At 39.3% G+C, this 22550-nt stretch overlaps 1 protein-coding gene across 11 annotated transcripts in view; it reads left to right on the top strand.

The window, feature by feature from the left end:
• GRIK1 (glutamate ionotropic receptor kainate type subunit 1) overlaps nucleotides 1-22550 on the top strand; it is a 419139-nt gene that overhangs the window by 259773 nt on the left and 136816 nt on the right. For all 11 annotated transcript variants that reach the window (XM_060297863.1, XM_060297866.1, XM_060297865.1 and 8 more), the window contains 3 exons: nucleotides 3036-3203; nucleotides 6833-7090; nucleotides 17231-17412. In XM_060297863.1, coding sequence (XP_060153846.1) covers nucleotides 3036-3203; nucleotides 6833-7090; nucleotides 17231-17412 — 608 coding nt within the window. The remainder of the gene's footprint in view (nucleotides 1-3035; nucleotides 3204-6832; nucleotides 7091-17230; nucleotides 17413-22550) is intronic.

Below are 22550 nucleotides of genomic sequence, written 5' to 3' on the forward strand. Positions count from 1 at the left end.
TAGTGCCTGTGTTCGGGTGGATGAGGCTGGATCTTATCTTTCTGTTGGGAAGGTCCACGTCTGGTGGTGTGTTTTGGGGTGTCTGTGGCCTTATTATGATTTTAGGCAGCCTCTCTGCTAATGGGTGGCATTGTGCTTCTTTCTTGTTAGTTGTTTGGCATACGGTGTCCACCACTGGAGCTTGCTGGTCTTTGAGTGGAGCTGGGTCTTGGCATTGAGATGGAGATCTCTGGGAGATTTTTGGCATTTGATATTCCATGGAGATGGGAGGTCTCTTGTGGACCAGTGTCCTGAATTTTATTCTCCCACCTCAGAGGCAAAGCCCTGACACTTGACTGGAGCACCAAGAGCCTCTCATCCACACAGCTTAGATAAAAGGGAGATAACAGTGAAAGAAAGAAAGAAGATAAAATTTTTTTAAAAAGTTCTTAAAGTAAAAATAATTCTTAAAAAAAAATTAAAGTAATAAAAAAAAGAAAGAAAGAAGAGAGCAACTAAACCAAAAAACAAACCCACCAATGGTAACAATCGCTAAAAACTATACAGAAAAAAAAAAAAGAAAGAAAGAAAATGGACAGACAGAACCCTAAGACAAATGGTAAAAGCAAAGCTATACAGACAAAATCACAAATAGAAGCATACACATACATACTCACAGGAAGAGAAAAAGGGAAATATATATATATATATAGTTGCTTCCAAAATCCACCTCCTCAGTTTGGGATAATTCGTTGTCTATTCTGGTATTCCACAGATGCAGGGTACATCAAGTTGATTGTGGAGCTTTAATCTGCTGCTCCAGATTCTGCTCGGAGAGATTTCCCTTTCTCTTCTTAGTTCGCACATCTCCTGGGGCTCAGCTTTGAATTTGGCCCCGCCTCTGCTTGTAGGTCGCCAGCGTGCATCTGTTCTTCGCTCAGACAGGACGGGGTTAAAGGAGCAGCTGATTTGAGGGCTCTGGGTCACTCAGGCCTGGGGGAGGGAGGGGTACGGAGTGCGGGGCGAGCCTGCAGCAGCAGAGGCCGGCGTGACGTTGCACCAGCCTGAGGCATGCCGTGCGTTCTCCCAGGGAAGTTGTCCCTGGATACTGGAACGCTGGCAGTGGTGGGCTGCACAGGCTCCCAGGAGGGGAGGTGTGGATAGTGACCTGTGCTCGCACACAGGCTTCTTGGTGGCTGCAGCAGCAGCGTTAGCATCACATGCCCGCCTCTGGGCTCTGCACTGATAGCCGCGTCTCGCGCCCATCTCTGGAGCTCCTTTAAGCAGCGCTCTTAATCCCCTCTCCTCGTGCACCAGGAAACAAAGAGTCAAGAAAAGGTTTCTTGCCTCTTCAGCAGGTCCAGACTTTTTCCCAGACTCCCTGCCAGCTAGCCGTGACGCACTAGGCCCCTTTAGGCTGTGTTCACGCTGCCAACCCCAGTCCTCTTCCTGGGGTCTGATCTCCGAAGCCTAAGCCTCAGCTCCCAGGCCCCGCCTGCCCTGGCGGGTGAGCAGACAAGCCTCTCGGGCTGGTGAGTGCTATTCCGCAGTGATCCTCTGTGCGTGAATCTGTCCGCTTTGCCCTCCGCACCCCTGTTACTGCGCTCTCCTCTGCGGCTCCGAAGCTTCCCTCCTCTGCCACCCACAGTCTCCACCCACCAAGGACCTTCCTAGTGTGTGGAAACCTTTCCTCCTTCACAGCTCCCTCCCCGAGGCGCAGGTCCTGTCCCTATTCTTTTGTCCCTGTTTTTTCTTTTGCCCTACCCAGGTACGCGGGGGAGTTTCTTGCCTTTTAGGAGGTCTGAGGTCTTCTGCCAGCGTTCAGTAAGTGTTCTGTAGGAGTCGTTCCACATGTAGATGTATTTCTGATGTATTTGTGGGGAGGAAGGTGATCTCTGTGTCTTACTCTTCCACCATCTTGAAGCTCCCTTATCTTTTTTTTTTTTTTTGAGTGGAGGGAAAACTTGAAGCGCTCACAAACCAATCTAACATATATAAGTTTGCTAAAATCCTACAACTGGCCTTAGGTAAGGAATCACTCAGTGGTGATAGTAGATGAAAGTAATCTACTAGTTATAAGTATTCAGCATTCTATGGACACCAATTCATATGTTTTTTCAAAGAAAATGAGGTTTATTGGTCAATCAAGGAGTAAGTTAAGCAGAGGCCAGCTAAGAGCCTCTACTGTATGTTCTGTTTCTGTTGATAATCCCAGGACAGCTCTTAAAGTACATTAAGAATATGCAGTTAATAATACTTAAATTGCTTCTGTCAACAACAAAGCCAGAGCTGAATTCTCTGATGAGGCTTTAGGTGCTGATACTTTGTATTGTTGCTTGTGGAGGTCCTCATTTTTAAGATATCAGAGGCTTAATGCATGTGTTTGTTGAGTGGGGGAATTTATTTCTCCAGAGGCAGGATACAGGTTTGCTTTGGGGCAGGACCAGTTTCTCAAAACAAAACAAAACAAATGTAGAACATAGTTTTTTGAATCTGCCCATGCACTTTGGAAAGTTCTAGCATATGACCCCAGAATTTTGAGCCACAAAGAAGAAGAGATATTTTCATTTGAAAAAAATGCCTATATGACTCATTTTGACTCTACTCAACTCTGCATGATGCTTCTGGAGTCTAGAATGTCTGCTTCTGAATAGCAGGAGTTTCATTCTAAGGAAGGATGATCCTACCAGGATAAAACTGAAATTGTGCTTAGGTCAACCACAGAGTGATTCATGTCCAAACGGTAGAAAATCATCCTCCACCATATTATCAGTCATACTTTACATGGTAGTAAATATTTAGAGTTCATTCACCGTCTGATAGGTATTACACAGTCCAATATTGGATTTGAAATCTTAAGCACATGTATGAAATTTTATCTGCATCTGACACATGCTGATACACTTAACTTTTAACACTGGTTTTGGGATCTGTTCTGACCATTCCTGCTTTTATTCTTTTGGGCCTTTTGTTTGTATCATTTATATTCTTCTTTTTGAAAAATGCACATGAATAATGTAACTAATGCTTCTCATGCATCTCTTTTGCTTCTGCAGGAGGAATTTTTGAAACTGTGGAAAATGAACCTGTTAATGTTGAAGAATTAGCGTTCAAGTTTGCAGTCACCAGCATTAACAGAAATCGAACCCTGATGCCTAACACCACATTAACCTATGACATTCAGAGAATTAACCTTTTTGATAGTTTTGAAGCCTCACGGAGAGGTAACTATTTTCACACTTTTAAAAGCTTCTTTGGGTGATATGTCTGCTCTACAAGTCAACTTCTTTTTGCTACCTGCTCTTTTTCAAAGTGGACATCTCTGTGCAAATGGGTTTGCAGGAACTTTTGGTGCAAGATGTCACTGTCCAGTACAATCTGAACCATCCTAACGGATGTTGCCTAGCTCTGTTTTCTGGGCCTTTCTGATTAGCTTAGCCTTCAGTGCCCTCCACTCTATGATTAACTGGTTCAGCTGAGAATGGAAAATGTCAAGCTTGATCTGTTTTTTCCTTCCTGAGGCTGAGACACCACCATGAAATTGTACAGTGCAGTCAAATAAAACTTTGTGGAAGGTCATACGCAATTAGCATGTGGAAATGCCCACAACACACAGAATTCACAACCTGAATCTTAACAGGTTGTGAGCTACTGGGTTTACCTACCATCCTCTCAAATAATTTTCTAACCCCTTTCCACAGATCATAGAAATGTGAAGATTATATACATTGAATCATTATGTTTTACACCTGAAATGTTATAATGTTATGTGTTGATTATATGTCAATTTTAAAAAAGGAAAAAATTAAGAAAAAAATTAATGGAACGGTACAAGCAATCAAGCAAGCAAGGGACTTGGGGTCAAAGAAAATTAAACCTAGGAGAACAATCTCCGCATTTGATTCCCTTTTGCATCTGAAAAGAAGACAAGTTCCTAAAAAGTAATCTAATTTGTACGCAGGCTGCAAGGTTTGTCTCATGGAAAGAGTCATTGGAAGGGTGGGGCTTGTTTGCACATCCTTCAGACACTTCCAAGATGACTCTTTGAAGCCACATTTGACATGCTTGAAGGCTGGCCTCTAACTAGGGAGTTGTTGGACCTCCATACAGAAGTTTGTGTGGGTACATCACCCCAGAATAGGAGAGGCTCTTTCTCTCCTAGAGGAAAGCTTTGCCCATCAAACACACACAAGTAAATGGAATACAATGAATGCCATGTTCATGCTGATTTCTAAGTAACTAAATATTGATTGTTTCCACATAGAATTAACCCAGTTTGGATTGCACCTAGTAGACTCTTCTGCAAGATTCTTAGTGTCCCTTAAAAAAAAAAATGTGAAACTTGTTCTCCTGGGAGCACAGATGAAAATGGAATAGTATAATGATTTTTTTTTTTTTTTTTTACTGTATGGCATGATCTTAGTATAAGAATATTTTATTTTCAAAGATGGATGGAGTTGTAGGTACTATACAGGTCAGAGTTGTCTATGACAAATAATAAAATGCTATGTTTATACAGCACTTTAAAGTTTACAAGGCATCTTTACATAAATTATCTCTATGTGTTAGATCTCTATCTTCCTCTCTCCATATCTCCCTTTCTGTGTCTCTGTCTGTTTCTGTTTCTCTCTCTCTGTTTCTCTCTGTCTCTCTCTCTCTCTCTCTGTCTCTCTCTCTCACACACACACTCACACAAAACATTGTTGAATAAATACCCCAGAAAGCCAACCACATTTAAAATCCAAAGCATTTTTGTGACCTGAAGTACCTGCCATACTTGTAAATTAAACACCCCCAAAACTTCTTAAAACTGGTAATTTGCTGGCAAACAGAATTCAAAAGGATTGCTTTTTTGTCAAGTAATATTAGCATCCCAGAGCTAAATATTAGCAGGAATCTCAATCCACCGCCTACTCTAGATGAAATAATAGTTCATATACTTTCATGCCCTCACTTTTTCTTGCTAACCAATGAAAGCACATCCAGAAAATGAGCTTCTGAGGACAGTTTTCACTTCTAGCACTTAATACAGAAAGTTATGTCTTCATACCTCATGTGATAATTCAGTACCGAAGAGCACAGTGTCAGAAAGTTCCTTGTGAACATTTGCTGTCCCACAGATATTTGAAATATGGCTCTCAAATATTACTTATTAATTTTTCTCTCTAAATCAAGTCAGATAATTTTGACAAAGCCATATAATTTTTATACTTATTTTTATTTGTATGATGGCATTATGATAAAAATTGACAATTTCATTTAAATATTTTGCTATTATTTAATTCAAATATTCAACTATTGTTTCTTGGCAGTTCCAAATCCCTTTAAACTAGAATTAAAATGTAAATTTGAAATGTTTTTACATTTATATTTAATGCCAGCATAAATTTATGCCAGCATAAAATGAGTAGGCACTATTTTACATTGTCATAGAAGATAATCTGTCCCAACATTTCTGGAAGGAAATTTGGTTTATATGTATCAAGTGACTTAAAAATATCAATACCCTTTAATTACAGATTTCAATCTACTCAAAGAAAATAATGTAAAATTTAGAGAAAAATATAAGAACTAAGATAAGTGCTTATAATATTACTTATAATAACCAAAAATTAGGAGCAGCTTAAATATTCAGTATCATAGGACTAGTTAAATAAGTAATGACATACTCATGGATTAGGCTATTCTATGACACTAAAAATATACTTTTGCAGAATTTGTGATGACTTAGGGGAAAGGGTGTGCTTTTAGCATTAAACTTAGTGTTAAATACAGAAAGCAATGTATCAAACTGTATCTATATCATGTTCAATTTTTTAATAAATTAGAACACCAAACTATGAATAGATATCCCAGTGATGGAATTTCAGAGCCTTTTTTCTTCCTTATACTTTTCAATATTCTAAATTATCTCAATGTGTGTATATAATCTTATAATGCAAAAAATAAATAAATGTTAAAAATTAATTTTTGTGTACATGTTGGCTGATATTGAAATAGAAAGAAGCCTGTCCTTGAGCTGGGTCCCTGGGCTCTGGTCAGTTCTGCCACTGTCCAGTGGCCCTGACTCACTTCATTGCCTATGACATTAGTGGGTTGGAGAAAATGTCTTCTAAGATCCCTTTAAGCTATGCTAATCTATTATTCTATAATTAATTAGCTATCAGTATCACTTAACATTCTTTAGCAATTTTTCAATATCCTGGACCTCCTTTCTGAGTTTTGGGAAGGACTGGAACTAAAGTACTCTGCAGCCACCCAGAGAGTCTTCTGAATTCTCTGACCCATTAATACCTTCATTGCCACATTGCCAGATGACAGAACTTGATTTATATGACATTCACTTGGCAAATGGCTTAAAGAATAGCTCTGAGTGCTTCTGGGTAACACCACACCAAGCAAGAGATTTAGACTCCATCTGATTAAAAGTAATGAAATGAGGACTTCCCCGGCAGTCCAGTGGTTAAGACTCAATGCTTCCAATGCAGGGGCTGGGGGTTCGATCCCTAGTTGGGGAACTAAGATCCCACATGCCGCGTGGCATGACCAAATTAAAAAGAAAAAAAAAAGTAATGAAGTGAGACCAACAGCTCATTTTTGTTTGCAGGGAATTGGCCTTGTGATGTGTTGCTAATCATTTCTCCATTTACATCTCTAATATTTAGTATCTCAGGAATATTGGAAGCTGGATGAAGCATATTTCCTCAGCATACAGATGGAGAGTGGATAATAGTTTCCAATAGCGAAAATAAGGAGGAACCATGAAAGGGAAGATTAAATTCACAGAACTCTCTCTTTCTCTCCCCTCTTCCCTGCTTTCCCTCTCCACCCCCTCCTTGTCTGTGGACATCAGCATGTGATCAGCTGGCTCTTGGTGTGGCTGCTCTCTTTGGCCCTTCCCATAGCTCCTCTGTCAGTGCTGTGCAGTCTATTTGCAATGCTCTCGAAGTTCCACATGTACAGACTCGCTGGAAACACCCTTCAGTGGACAACAAAGACCGGTTTTACGTCAACCTCTACCCAGATTATGCAGCTATCAGCAGAGCGGTCCTGGATCTGGTCCTCTACTACAACTGGAAAACAGTGACTGTGGTGTATGAAGACAGCACAGGTATGGGACTCACACAAGCCCTCACATGGCCATGTCTGGTCTGGAAAAAGGGAACCAGAATTTGCTACAGGTCTTGACTCATCAGGCAGAGTGCATGAACATGTTATTTTATATGAAGCTAATTGAGTTTTCTAATTGGGAAATGTCATGTGTAGCTAATTCCTTTTCCTTTTGGTGAGTTGACCCTTTCTGATGACCCATTCATCATCAAACTTAAGGCACTTTTTTAAAAGAAATATCACCTTATTAATATATGTTGTAATCCAATCTGAATATTAAAGATGTAATTTAATGTATCCAACTCTGTTAAGACTGACCACGACTCCATTCTTAAATAATGCAGAGAAAGTTTGAAATTGACCGTGAAGTATGATTCCAATTCAATAAGTAGCTGCATTAATGCCTTGAAAAGTTTCTAAAGTACATACACAGAGGAATAATGTTAGAGGTTGTATCAATAAAATCTGACCATTTCATGCGAAAAGGACTATGAACCCCAGTAATGAGCCCTTAGTGAAGCTTGCTTTGTTCTGTCTGCTTATTTTAGGATGCAGGACAGACATGGGGTGCTCAGCGCCTCACTAGACATTTCTCTGACTCTCTCCCATTTGAAGTTTCTCTCACTGGCGCCTTCCCCCTTTGCCTCCTGTTTACATTTTGAGGTTTGTTGGAGTTCCAGATCCCTTTTATTCAGTTAAATTCTTCCAGTGACTCTTCATTGTCCACATAGGAAAGTCCAATTCTAATTTAAAGCTCTTCACCATCTAATCATTTTCATCTCCATTAACCCAGGCACCAGCTGCTCTACATCCCTGTACTGTTACATCACTTCTTAAATACCCCCAAGTCCATCCCTACTCTTTCTTTCTGAGGCTGGCCCCTAACTTTGGATAATCCTCCACATAACCCCCAAGGTGATAAGCTCCCTCATTCTCCATGATCACACCCAAATATCATTTCTTTTTAAAGCTCACTGAGACGACATTAGGAATTAGTAGCAGGGTGTAAATATAAGCATTATATCACATGCTTCAATTATCTGCTTAAATGTTTTTCAGACTAGGAATTCCAAAAAGTTGGAATTTTATCTTTTTATAATCTGCTACCTAACACAGTACTGTTTACTTTCTGAATATTTTTTCTTCAAGAATTGAAATTAGCTCCTTTCCTTAATCTACACATTTGGTAATAAGACTAATAAAATTATCAGTGAAAATTAACAAAGCAAAGCACTTTTGAACTTTTTAATAGTATTTCATTTTTTTCACTCCTTTCCACCAAGCACTAGCATTTACTGTTCCTCAGAGGATGAATAGTGAGCCTCCTCTATTTGGCACTAAATTCTGCTTCCATTTTAAACTGTCAGGTAAAAGTGACTATTGTGATTGGAATTATACATTTATGTATTTTCTTATATCTCATCTCATTTGAGAAAGAAGTGAAGGTAGGTGATTGTATATATAATTTATAAATATTATATTCAAAACAGTCCTACTAGGAAGGATAGTCATATTTTTAGAGCTTCACTTGCTTGCTGTGAAGGAAGAAAATATATTATCAAAGGAACTCCATAAGTATATTTAAAGAGCCTTAAGATATAGATATTATATATAGGTATGGTAAGGCCTTCCATGTTGTCTACCTTTGTAAATAGAGAATTCCACGAGTTAATAAAATAATACTATTTCTCATTATGTAGTACACTCTATAGCATAATTTCCTCTCACTATTTCTACCATTTCCAGCAATGCCAGGCCATCTAAAAGGAAAACAAATCAATGAATAATATTGAGGCATCTGGATTTAATTTAAGAAAGAGTTCAACTAAAGGTGTGAGCATAATTGTATTTAGAAAAATTATAATTTGCAAAAGGATAACATAAAAGTTGATGTCCTAACCACCCTTTTGATTTTAAGTGAGTACCCATAGTTGACAGCCATTTTGCATAAGAGGAAATTCAAACTATCATTTCTATTACCTTTTACAAGAAACTGAAATCTCCTTTCATCCTTGTTAAGTTCACCTGAACTCAGTTGCTCAATATATACTTGCTGAAATTGACAATCCAAATGAGTCTGTATTTTGCCCATTAAGTTAGAGACGATTCATGTTAAAATGATTTTACTCCCAAAGGCATTAAAAATGTAAATGAATAATCAATTGAGCCATTAAATTGGAACCCAGAGAGTAAACAGGTCAACTGAGATCAATAGAAGAAGACATCTTTTGACTATGAGTGGGTTTAATACTGCTTGACTCAGGGTTTTGGTTGCAGTAATTATCAAGTCATAAAAAGAAAACTTACTAAACCTGAAGGAAAAAAAAAGGACTTAGGTGTGCTCAGCACCTGCTCTTACACCAGAATCAACTACCCATTAAAGAGCACTTTACTGGGATTTGTTTAGGAGTTTGTGAAATAACCTGAAGCCAGCACAGATGTCTAAGGGACCAAATGGTCCGTAACTCCCATTGAAGTCAATGGGAGCACTGTGCGTGTCTCTAAGGACAAAATCCAAATCACTAAATACTAGCAGGCAGAATTCTGTCCTCTGGAAGAGCAAATGTAGAAAGACCCTAGAGAACTGTCGGAGGGAGTTTTGTTTTTGTTGCTGTTTGTTTGTTATTTTTGTTTGTTTGTTTTTGCCGTACGCGGGCCTCTCACTGTTGTGGCCTCTCCCGTCGCGGAGCACAGGCTCCGGACGCGCAGGCTCAGCGGCCATGGCTCACAGGCCAAGCCGCTCCGCGGTATGTGGGATCTTCCCGGACCGGGGCACAAACCCGTGTCCCCTGCATCGGCAGGCGGACTCTAAACCACTGCGCCACCAGAGAAGCCCCCGGAGGGAGTTTTGCCTCACATCTCTCTCTCTGGTGCCTGGATATTCTTCCCATCAGTCATCTACTTCTCTCTGACTCCCTCATTCAGAGGTGACCCTAGGCAATGCGAAATCACTGCTCATTGCTCATCCCCTCCGCTTCTTTAGACCCCTGGTGGAAGCCTGGCTTCTATCCCTTCACACACTTCAAAAAGAGCTGAGAAGCTGAGCACCAAATGCAGTGTGGAGAATATTCAACAGTTTCTGCTTTCTCAAGGCTAATCTTAGTGAAATGTACCCATAGCTGATTTTGTAGGACAGGGACCAGGAAACTTTTCTCTCAAAAGGGTTACATACTATATAGCTTAAGCTTCATGGGCCATAGTGTCTTGATCACAACTATCCCACTCTGCTGAGGTAGCAAGAACACAGCCACAGGCAAAATATAAATGAACAGGTATGTTGTGTTCCAATAAACCTTTATTTACAACAAACAAGGAAGCCAGTGTGGTTGGATCAGACTGAGAGGGGAAGGGTGGTGGGGTCAGAGAGGAGGGTCTTCATGATCATGGAGGGCTTTGTAGATTATTGGAAGAGCTTTTGTTCCTCATGAAATGGGAAGACATTGGAGAGTTTTCAGAAGAGGAGTGACATGATCAGATTTATACCATAAAAAGATCACTCTGGCCCTTGTATTAATAAAATGTCATAGAGAGGGAAGCATAAAATTGGAGGCTACTAGAGAAATCAAGGCAAGAGATGAAGGTGATAGCAACAGAGGAGTAAGAAATGGTCAGATTCTGGAAATATTTTGATGTTGAGCTGGAATAATTCTCTGAGGGGTGGAGGCTGAGTGAGAAAAATAGAGGAGTCAAAGATGACCCTAAGCTTTTTGGCCTGAGCCAAAAGATGGAGTTGCCATTGCCTGAGATGGGGAAACGGATAAATGGACATAGTTTGGAGAAATAAGGCTATCAGGAGTTCAGTCATGAATATGTTAAGTTTGATTTTGCAATGTCTACTAGACATCCAAAAAGAGGCAATGAGTAGGCAGTTAATATATGACTCTAGAGTTCAGGAATGTGGTGTAGGCTGGGGATACAAAATTGAGGGTCCTCAGCATATACATGGGACTAGATGAGGCCATCAGAGAAGTGAGCTGCAGCCAGATGTGTTCATAACACATAGTACTTAAGAGGGATTTTTTCATCCATGGTTGCCTTAAATCATTTTTCTCAACACACCAGAGCCATGAGATTTATAAAATGCAACCTGCCATAAAGAATTATTATCTGTCACTTACTTAAAACATAGTTTCAAAGCTTTACAATGAGGATTCATTTGAGATAAGATTAATATACATAAAAATGTCAGTAATTGAAAGAAACATTAAATCCAGAAAGAAAACCCAAGAAAAATGACAACCACAAAAATCACAATAACTAAATTCTTGAAGTGCTGACTGATTGCCATGCATTGTTATAGTTATTTTATATAATTAACTCATTTAATATGCTCAACCACCCTGTAAATAAGTGCAATAGCTACTCTTTGGGCTATATTTAAATAGTGACTTAGATTTGTTATGCTTATTATATTTTCCTTCATTTCCCCATAGAAAATAGAAAGAATATATTGTTCAGAACCAAGAATCTTGACGAGCCCTAAAATTTAGACTTGAAGAAAATTAAACATTTTGACATGGGTGATTAAGCCAAAATGTAAACAATCAGTGCCAAGTAAAAGAATAAGTGAATCATTTCACCTTAGCAATCACAATTCACACCTCTGTGTTGTTATGATGACTCATGCTAGCCAAAACACTCTACCACATGCCCTCCCAAAATTCCACCTGAAATAGTTGGAGAATGGAAAGTCCTTGGCATTCAGCACCAACAAGATAATATATTATAGTTCCCTTTCTTCTGCCCTTACTCTTTTTTACCCTTCGTATTTACCCACTCCAGTCCCCTGACCAGAACCCTATCAAATTTTCAGAGTTCTGCTCAGGAAATCAATTTTTAGATATTTCATGGTGGTTTATTATTTTTAGCTACCATTGATATTGGCCAGAATTTAGGACCAAAACATACTGATAGAGCTAAATGCATAGTTAATCTCAAATATTTTGACTAGATTCTTCTATGAGGTTCTTTGTGATCAAGGAACACAATTTTTCTTTTGGGAGGTCTTTAGCCTTTTTTGATGCACTTTTGAAAAATCGTATGTATGGAGATCTGCACTTATAAGTGCTGTATTTCCGCAGGTAATTCACTCACTTACCCATCTCCTTTTCTCAGTTCTGATTTTTTCCTCCCCTCTGGAGGGTATTAAGAATCCTATTAGATTTGGATACATTAATATACCAACAGGTTTGTGAAATGCCATTTTGCATGTTTCCAAGTTCAAATGAAGATGAAATTAACATTTAAAATGTGCGATCTTATCTTTGGGTCCCAATGGTTTATTACATTCATTTTTATGACATCAAATCCACTGTTGTGGTACAATGAAAAGGAAATTGGACTAAGACTCAAGAAAACGTAGGTACTTTTCTTTTGAACTGCTGCTCATTAAATATAACTAAGACTGTCCAGAAATGGATTGAGTTGCAAAAAGTGAGGTAGAGAATTTCTCGAACCAAGAGGTGTTCAGCAGCAGCTGTGTAGCGGGAATTCATGCATCAAGTAGGGGCTTGACCTTTAAGGTCTCTTCCAATTTCTGGCTTCTGTAACTCATTTTCAAGGCCAATCCAAACAATTGACCTCACTGTGCCTCACTTTCCTTACTGTAAAACAGCACTGACACCTATCCACCTCAGAGGTATATTCTGAGGTTTACTGAGCTATTTATAAGACATGCAGGATACTTCATAAAAAGGGGCAATCCAAATAGCAAAGTTTATTATTATTTAAGGAGAAGACAGGGAAAATTTTAAACAGCTACTGGAAATAGCATGTTCGTTTTTTCTCCTCCATATGCTCCACCTGTTCCCAGAGTGTACGTGCATACAGATCAGCACTTTTCTGTGTCATATCTGAGTGTGCAGAGTAGATAGATGGCCGAAGAAAGAGTTTAGAATTTGAGCACTTTTGAATGTTATCTCTACATGCAGAGCCCAGATCAAACTCATGTGAAATAAACAGACTCCTTGCTCTCAAGCACTTTTCAAACCAAAGGTGCAATTTCCAATTGCATTACTAGAGGTGGGAGTGGATGCAGGAGGCTCATATTTTGTCTTTTTATTAAGAAAGATTTGAACTTACAGAAAAATGGCAAGAAAGGTACAATGAACTTCTGTACATCCTGCATCTAAGTTCAGCAGTTGTCATCATTTGATCACATTTGCTTTAATGCTCTATGCTTCTCTCAATATAACAACAGCAACAACAAGTAGTAGTATTGTCGATTTGAAAGTAAGTGACAGACAGCATGACCATTTTACCTCTAAATACATTAGCGTATATTTCCTAAGAACAAGGACCTTCCTTTTTATAACCACACAACAGTTATTAAACACAGGAAACTTAACACGGATACAGTTTTTAACATCTATATCAATATTAATGTCTATATAGATATATACGATATTCTAGTTTCCCTAATTGTCCCAATTGCAGTTTTTTTTTTTTAATCCAGGATCACTCACTGCATTTAGCTGTCAGGTCGTTTTAGTCTCCTTTGGTCTAAAACAGTCTGGCCTTCCCTTGTCTTTCATGACCTTGATATTTTTGAAGAGTCCATACCAGTTTTACTGTAGAATGTCTCTCTATTCGGTTTGTTTAGTTATCTCCTTTTCTGCATTTCATTTTTAAAGTGTCTCTCCTGCAATGGACTAGAAAATCCATCACCATTGCCAGGTTTGCACGCACCCTTACCATTCTCTGCAATTGGAGTCCCATCCTAGAAGCACTGGGTCACTCTGGCAGGGCTGGCATCCACACACAGGAGGGTCATTAGCAAAGTGAGGAATTGTGCCTATATCAATTTTCTTTCCCTGAAGTAACGACTTGTTTAAAGACAAGTTTTAACTTTTTACAGTGAAGTGTAATGGATTGCTGGATTGCTGTAAAATGCAAATAAAAGGGAAAGCTTTCTCTAAATTTTGTCTCCTGTGGACTAAAAAGCCTTTCTAATTGTAAATTGTGTGATGTTTGCTAATGAAGGCAGCAAGGCTTCTTTTAAGCAAACAATTACTTCGAAAGAGAAATGTAAAAATCCCTGTTTCTTGCTCTTTGTTCTTCCTACATCTTGGGTCTGTAACCTTTAAATCTGCTGATCTTCTCCTTTCCTGAGGCCAGTTCACCTGCATATGGACAAAAAGAGAAAACTAGGGCTTAGTAGTGAGTTTTTCTGAAAGGTAAATTTAGTCCAATTAAAAACTAATCTTTTGTATTGAGTTCCCCTTTCTCCTCTATTGGTATTAAAATAAATTTCTTTTGTGAAACAATTGTGAAAGCTCACAGTTACTTTTTTTGAGGAGGGAACCTGTTTATTAACAGCTTCATTTGCCAAATAAAGGCTGAATGTTTTATGCTGGTCCAAATTTTTTAAATTTTTTGCTCTATTTATCCAATAGTTATTTATATAGTTAGTTAGTCATTCAGCCAGTTAGTTAGTTGATCTTAAATGTCAAAGTCAGGAGGAGCCACTGATTTGATGAAAGAGCCCTAGCTTGGGGAGTCAGAGGTGGAACTAGCTTTAAACCCTGGATCTGCCACATGATAGCCTTACACAACCTTGAGCAAGTTGCTCCAGCCCCCGTCAGCCTCAGGTCATAGTTTATCAAATTAAGTAATAAGTGATGCCCCATGCATAATACAAGATTCGATGGGATGAACTCCTTCTGTGGGCTGTGTGGGCCTTAAAGCAAGATGTGTTCATGTTATATTTCCAGCCCTTAACATGGATGGGACTTGGCATGGAGTGAACATCCAGAAAATGTTTTCCCGTAAAAATGAATGAATGAAGGGAGAGAATATATTCAACGCCATTAACATGCATCTAAGTCATCATGATAGGAAAATGAACTTCAAGATTGACATTCCATTTAGCAAAGAACAAAAGAGCAGTTCATTGCAGCATATGAAATGTACTTCTTAAATATTTTTCCCATTTTATTTAAAGGCCATGTTGATCTCCCTTGTGGTCATGCTCAAAAAAAAAAAAAAAAAGGAAGTGATTGCAAAGCAGGAAGGTGATAGGAAACAAACAAACAAACAAATAAACAAACAATAAAAACAAGAGAGACTCACAAGCAGCCTGGAGTAAAGAAGAAAGGAGAATGGGTACCTCTTTCTACTCTTTACCTCTCTTATCAAATAATCCAAAGCTATATCTGGTCCTTCAAGCACCAACAATTTGTATTTGTAAGGCATGATGGTGACATGGAAAGACTGAGTGCTAGACTCACAAGCAATTTGAATCCATAGCTCCTCCTATCTTTGTAACCCTGAGTAAGTTACTTAATTGCTCCAAGCCTTGGTTTTCTTACTTGAAATTATGAAGATGATAACCCTTGCTTCATAGGGTTATTGTTAGGATTAACAAATACACAAATCCATGTGCTCAGTTTTCTTCCATTAGGACTCATCAGTTGCTCAGGACAAGTGATTCTGGAAGTAAGAGGACAAGTGACTCACTGGTGCTTGGGAGCCTTCAGTCACATTGGTTGATTTGAAAAGAATCAAGAACCCAGGAAGTCTATCATTCTAACAATTTCTATTTTTATGTTAAAGAAATTAAAAAGGATAATGAGGGCTTCCCTGGTGGTGCAGTGGTTAAGAATCCACCTGCCAATGCAGGGGACACGGGTTCAAGCCCTAGTCCGGGAAGATCCCACATGCCGCGGTGCAACTAAGCCCGTGCACCACAACTACTGAGCCTGCGCTCTAGAGCCTGCACGCCTGGAGCCCGCACGCCTAGAGCCCGTGCTCTGCAACAAGAGAAGCCACCGCAATGAGAAGCCCACGCACCGCAATGAAGAGTATCCCCCGCTCACCTCAACTAGAGAAAAGCCCACATGCAGCAACAAAGACCCAGTGTAGCCAAAAATAAAATAAATACAATTTTTTTAAAAAAGATAATGAGCACTAAATCTTGATACAGTTCTACAACTCCTTCCTTCCTTGCCCTGGTCCACTTGACTCTGAAGAGTAGCTTACAAATTTACTGTACTTCAGGACCACACCTACCCAAGGTACAGAGGAATCTTATAACACCTTAGACACAAAAATTTAGCTTCTAGGGAAAACAAATAACTAAATAAATAAAACAAGAAAATTAAAAAAGGGCATCAAGTCCAGAAGTAGCTGGCATCTATGCTGTGTCTTGCACAGTGCATGCCACAATTTCTATCTGAATAGTGACAAAGCTTAATATTTCCTATTGATTACTTGAAGCTGACACATCCTGAAGGCACAGACTGTGTAATAAAAAATATTCAATTTTCCAATGGTCGTCCTTGAGTAAGAGCCAACATCATGCAGTGTAGCGAACACCAGTTAATATTAGGGGAAATAAGATGGAGGCTTCTTATAGCTATTGGTCTTGCCCTATTAAAGCACTTCTATTAAAAAAATGGTGCAGTTCGGTGGATTCATATTTGTGGTGAATTAAACACTCTTCATCAAGTTAGTTGGCTGTATACACTTTCCTACAATTACCAATGGTGTATTTTTAAAGAATTTGTTTCTGCCCTTATTATCATAATCTTTTAAAATTCTATCGTCTTTTCTTTTAAATCAAGAAAGTATTTTCCCATACGATGTTCAATTATATTAGAAAGAAAATACAATAAGCCATTTATAAATAGCTTATATGGCAGGAACTGGAAGATTATATAGAACAGTCAACCAATTAGCTGGTAAACAGTATGTTATATATAAAAACTTGCTGAAAGGTTTACAGAGGTTTATAACCCCAAGAAATTCTAGTGTTCTAAAGTGAATGGGTGTTATCCATTTCAAAAAGCATCTTTGGAAACTTCAAGCAACTTTTTGTTTACAAAAGTTTTACAGTATTGACTTGATTTGTTAAAGATTTGTGGTGAAAGCTGGAGAGGACAGTTGCATTCTAAAAAATTCAGAATCCTCTTGGGAAAATTGTGCTTCCAGCCACACATACCCACAAAAGGAAAATACAGTATAATCCATATAGAAAGAGGAATTTCATAGAAAGAGGAATGACAAATGAGAAGTCAATAATGTAACCTTTAGGTAGATGGCGTCTTGATACATTTTGGGAATTATATGAGTTTGCCTATAAATGGCAATAAACATACTTTGGACAGAACAGTTTGTTGCATGATTGAATGTCATTTTCTAGGTCTCATTCGTCTGCAAGAGCTCATCAAAGCTCCCTCCAGATATAACATTAAAATCAAAATCCGCCAGCTGCCCTCTGGGAATAAAGATGCCAAGCCTTTACTCAAGGAGATGAAGAAAGGCAAGGAGTTCTATGTGATATTTGATTGTTCACATGAAACAGCCGCTGAAATCCTTAAGCAGGTAAGAGGGGTAAGAAGGAGGTGAAAATATTGGGAGATGAGTTCGTTTATCTTTCTCAGACATGCCATCTGCTTTCACTTAGTGCAGCATGATAAAATGCCAGCAGTCCACTTTAGGCTGAAGATTGCAGATTTCAGAAACCTTTTAAAGAGTCATAGGGCTCAGACCTCTTTGAAGCCACCTGTTCGTATGTAGTTGTAGATGTGTGGTCCTGTGTACATACTCGGAGATATATAGATCCTGCCAGCAGAGATTGAGAGGAGAAGAGTATCATTTCAAGTTGATTAATCATCTCCTCTTTTATGTCCTTTGAAAAAAACAAGCTAGATTTCATTTACACAATGCCTTACTTGTCCTAAATACATCTTCCTCATGGCAAGACCTCTTTTGTCAAACATGCAAGATTCCAAGCACAGTGAAAAAGGGGCATGGAGAGAGTCATGGAAAAGATGCTTCTCTCTTCTAATTTATTACAGACAATGAGCTGCCATGCATTAATCTCCACGGGTAATGTGGGAGGAAACAATAAATTGTGAAATCTTATATAAATGAAAGATCTTAATAACATTAAGAATGATAACAACAGTGTTAATACTTTCTGGGCACTTCAGGATATAGCACTGGTCTTATGTCTAAGAAAGAAAACTCAGAATCAAAATAAAAAATAGATTAAAAATAAATTTTAAAAAAGATTAAACCTAGACTCGTGGTTCTCAACCCAGCGTGATTTCACCCCCTCGGAAACTTCTGTCAACGTCCAGAGACATTTCTGGTGTCTTATTGGGGATGGTGGCATTTTACTGACAGCTAGCAGTTAGAGGTGCTGCTAAACATCCTATAAGACACAGGATCCCCCCCCACCCCACAACAAAGAACTACATAGCCTAAAATGCCAATAGTCCTGAGGCTGAGAAAGTCTAGCATAAACAGAGACAATGGGAGAGGCAAGCCAGATGTTTAAAATAGAAGCACTAATAAAAAATCAGGGGATTGAATTTTGGGGAAAGTAGGAATAAAATAGCCAGGTTATATTTACTTGGCCTAATGGGTGCCTCCCTATATTTAAGTGGTTACTGTGGCATGAGGCAATGTTCTTACCCAAAATGACACAAGGTGTTATTACACTCCCTAGTTTAAAATGTCTGGGGTGTACTGTTGGGTTGACTGGTAATGGGCACTAATTTCACAAGTAGACCAACCCCTCCATACAAATGCAGAACTGTGGGTTTCTGAGTCACTTAGAAGAGCTCTCTGGGCTCAGTCATCCAGCCTGACTCTCTAGTGCTATATCTCACACTGGAAGGGCATTTCTCAGAAGCCACTGAGTCATAGAACATATTTTAAATTGTGGTTGCAAACAATCGTAGACGTCATCAAGGCTAATCCTCTCACTTTATAGGAGATAAAATAACTTTCCCAAAGCGACACAGCCAGGAACGGGCACTGAACCTCCTTTATCCCATCTGATGCTTTCTCCACAGTGACACGTTGCTTCTCCAGTTAGGCAGACTATATGTTACTTACTTCTAGACTATAGTTGCATTAACAAGTCTTTAGATATTATAAGTACCTCTCAGTAAAGAAAGCAAGCATGCTGCAGTGATGTCAGCAACTAAAGAACTTGAAAGGTGAATAAATATCATCAGCTTCTCTTTATCTTAAGGCTTCATCTGAGAATTTAATACAGTCATTAAAGTGTGTAATGGAGTGTGGGCCAGAAATGAGAAAAACACCCAGATTTTATGCATAGCCCTCAAAATGCCAAGAAGTATCCCTTCCCAAGAGTCTTTCTTAACAGAATCTAGGGACTTCTGTTACATTTAAGAGAATGATTTGCTGATGAGGATTCTCTTAGTTAGAAATCCACTTGGCTCACATAACTGGTCATATCTCTCCCAAAGGGCAGGCTTGGAATAGGCAAGGGAAGTGCCTGATGGCCATGGGCAGGGGCTGCTAGAGTTTCTCCTGTATTTTGATAAATGTGGATATAAAATTCCTTTGATGTAAGTTGTTCTTTCCTTGTGGCATGGAGATTATATCATTCAAAGGAAAATTAGAAATAAAAAAAAAAAAAAAAAAGACACAGGAAATCATCTAAGAGAAGCCCTCTCAAGAAATGTCTGGCAGGGGCAAAGAGAAGTAGGATTAGTTCCACTTTGCACAAGCCATTGGCACAAACATTTTTCTCCATCCTGTCTTACCATGTCTTATCTTGTGTTTGCTTTCCCTAATCACGTGAATGGTACGATTGGCTGTGAAGCTTGGGGGAAGTGACTCAAAGACTGTTCATCCTCTCTTTGTTCTAGACCCATGATCTGAAAAGATTGGGAGGGGTGGAGAACTTTTTTAAAAGCTATCAGCATGAAACCCTTACCTTACTGCATGTGAAAGAACTGTTGCTCATTGTGAAATCACAGCAAAGGATCCAGGTTGGCTTAATGGGCTTCATTTGGACCTCCAAGAGGCTCTTATGGTTTGAAAAGTTATAATGAAGACCATAGGACTTTCTATTCTAGTCAAGATGAGACACTAGTACTCTGTGTGATTCCATTTTAACTTGCTTCATTAGTCCTGGACAACAACATGTAGAAACTCTTTCAGAGACCTTTCCTGAATCTGTCTGCGGAGTGTCTCTAGGGAGTCTGCGGGTTCAGGAGTTCAGGGTCCTGTTGCCAGCCACTGCTCAACCACCCTTTCTCCTGAGAGAAAGAAAGGAAGGAAAGAGACTTATATCTTTTACTGAGGTACCAAAGATGGTGTCTCGCACCCTGTATGTCATCTCAGTTTATCCTGAAGTAAATTTGGTATTCTCACTTCAGAGCTGAGAAAACTGAAGCTCAGATAGGTTAAGTGCCTCATACAAGGTCATTCTCTGAATAGCCAGCCTGCCCTGTGATCTCAGATCCTGAATGCCTACTTTACCATAACGGGCCCCCATTTCATAATGGATAACCATTCTGAACTAGGCTTCCAGAAATGTCTGGGGAAAACACAACCACTCGCTGCTGGTCTCCTTTAGATGAAATTAGTATTAATAGCTTTTACTTCTTTGGTGACTAAAATCACTGCTGAGAAAATTTTCTCTGCCAGGTCAACGTATCTTTCTCCTCATGCACATTTCCCATTATTTCCCTGCACTTCCCTGCACCTTCATCATATTTTACTACTTTTTAATGATTCTTAAGAAAAAATAAATCAAATGCACTTTAAAGAAGATATTTGACATTTATCTAAAAGTAAAAATTGGGGAAAAGTCTACAATTATTCTTGGGCATGATAATCACTTCAGCAAAGTGATTATTTCTATTCATATTTAACAAGTACTATATGATGAGAATCTGAAAATTTATTTCCCCCAAATTAGTTAGAAATTCAAATGTCAAGACTTGATTAGGCTACAGGGGAGCACGGCTCTTATAACAAGAAATGGTCTTCGTGAATTTCTGCAGTCTGAGAGTGGCCCCAAAAACCAACAGCCCCCACATGGGACCCGTCAGGTCACTGCATGTCTTCTTCTCTCCCTGTCCATGCATCACCTCCCAGCAGGCATCCTGCTGCTTTTAGAGGATGCTGATCTCTCCTTAGCCTGTCTTTAATGTGGAAATCCCAGGTCCCCAGCCCCTCCTTACTCCCACACCCACCACGTCCCTCTGTCTTCCCACTGATGGCTCACCATCCACCGCACTTGCACCTTCACTCTGAGTATGGTTTTCCCAAGGGAGTGGCTGCTGGAAGATGAATTTAAGGCTGAGGCACAGGGGAATTCCCTGGCAGTCCAGTGGTGAGGACTCTGCGCTGCCACTGCAGGGGAACTAAGATCCTGCATGCCACACAGTGCAGCCAAAGAAACAAAAACAAAACAAATAAAGGTGAGGCACAAGGTAGGACGACTCTAGGTAGGGAATTCCTAACATGTGCCTAGTGCCATGCTGGGTGATAAGCAACCATCTCCTTTAATTGACATAATAATCATTGATATAATTAGTACTATCTTTTTTTTTTTCTGGAAATGAAAATTGAAGCTCAGGGACAGTGTTAATTTTATCTACTGAGCATGCTTTTAATGAGAAAATCTGTGGCCTGCATTATGTGACCCATCCGCCCCCTCCAGCCTCCCTGCCAGCCTCCAGCTTCCAATACACTATTTCAAGGGCACTCTGCCTGGTCATGTAACATGCCCTCCTTTCCCTACTTTATGGCCTTTGCACTTGCAGTTGCCAACACCTGGAACATTCTTTTCCAAAGTCTGCCTCACCTAAGCCTTCATGATTAACTCTTGGGAGATAAAGGAGAAGAAACTATTTTCTCATTCCTTATGACCTTGCACTCTACTTAGTTGTTCTGTAACCCTAATAAAAATCTATAATTAATTAAGGACATTGATTCATTTGTTATCTCTATCCCCTACTATACTGTAAACTCCAAGAGGATGGGAGCTTTCTTTGTCTTGTTCTCCCAAATCCCCAACATCTTACATTATTTGACACACAACGAGTGACCAATACATCTATGTTGAATGAATAGATGAAATGAATGATGCAAGAACTGTGCTTAGAAGCTCTTAATCAGTAATCTCCCAAATCACCTTTCTTCCACTCCACTCAGTATGCTGAACTCTCAACTCTTCCAAGCACATTTGAACAAGTCACCCCTCTGTGCCTCAGTTTCCTCAAAAGGAAGGTTTCATTCAACCCTGAAATTCTGTATTATTAAGAACTATAATGCATTTGAGCTAATGATTCTTCTTCCTGAAAATAAATTTGCCTCTTTGGAGAACTGCAGAGTCGTTTTCAAATCCTGTAATAGGATTGAGAAAGCAGGTCACTACTTCAAGCATAGTGAAACCTAATGGGTCTCTGATAGGGAGGGAAGGGATTCAGTGGTGCTTCATCTAGCAGGGAAGCTGTTTCAGGGCTGGGCCAATTCCCTGAGCTAGAGAGTGGCCAGTGGATGAGCATGAACATACTGTTTCTGACTCAGGAAAACTGCTGTCTTGTTTACATGAACAAGTGCATCAGAGGGGAGATGTTTTTCCTCCTTCAACACTCGTGGCAATGAGCATTAAGCTATAATTGAGCCATTAGCCTCCATAGAACATTTTAGTACCAAAATATTTTGTAGAATTATATTGCATTTTC

The sequence above is a fragment of the Globicephala melas genome, chromosome 4 (assembly GCF_963455315.2).
Source record: "Globicephala melas chromosome 4, mGloMel1.2, whole genome shotgun sequence".
NCBI classification, from domain to species: domain Eukaryota; kingdom Metazoa; phylum Chordata; class Mammalia; order Artiodactyla; family Delphinidae; genus Globicephala; species Globicephala melas.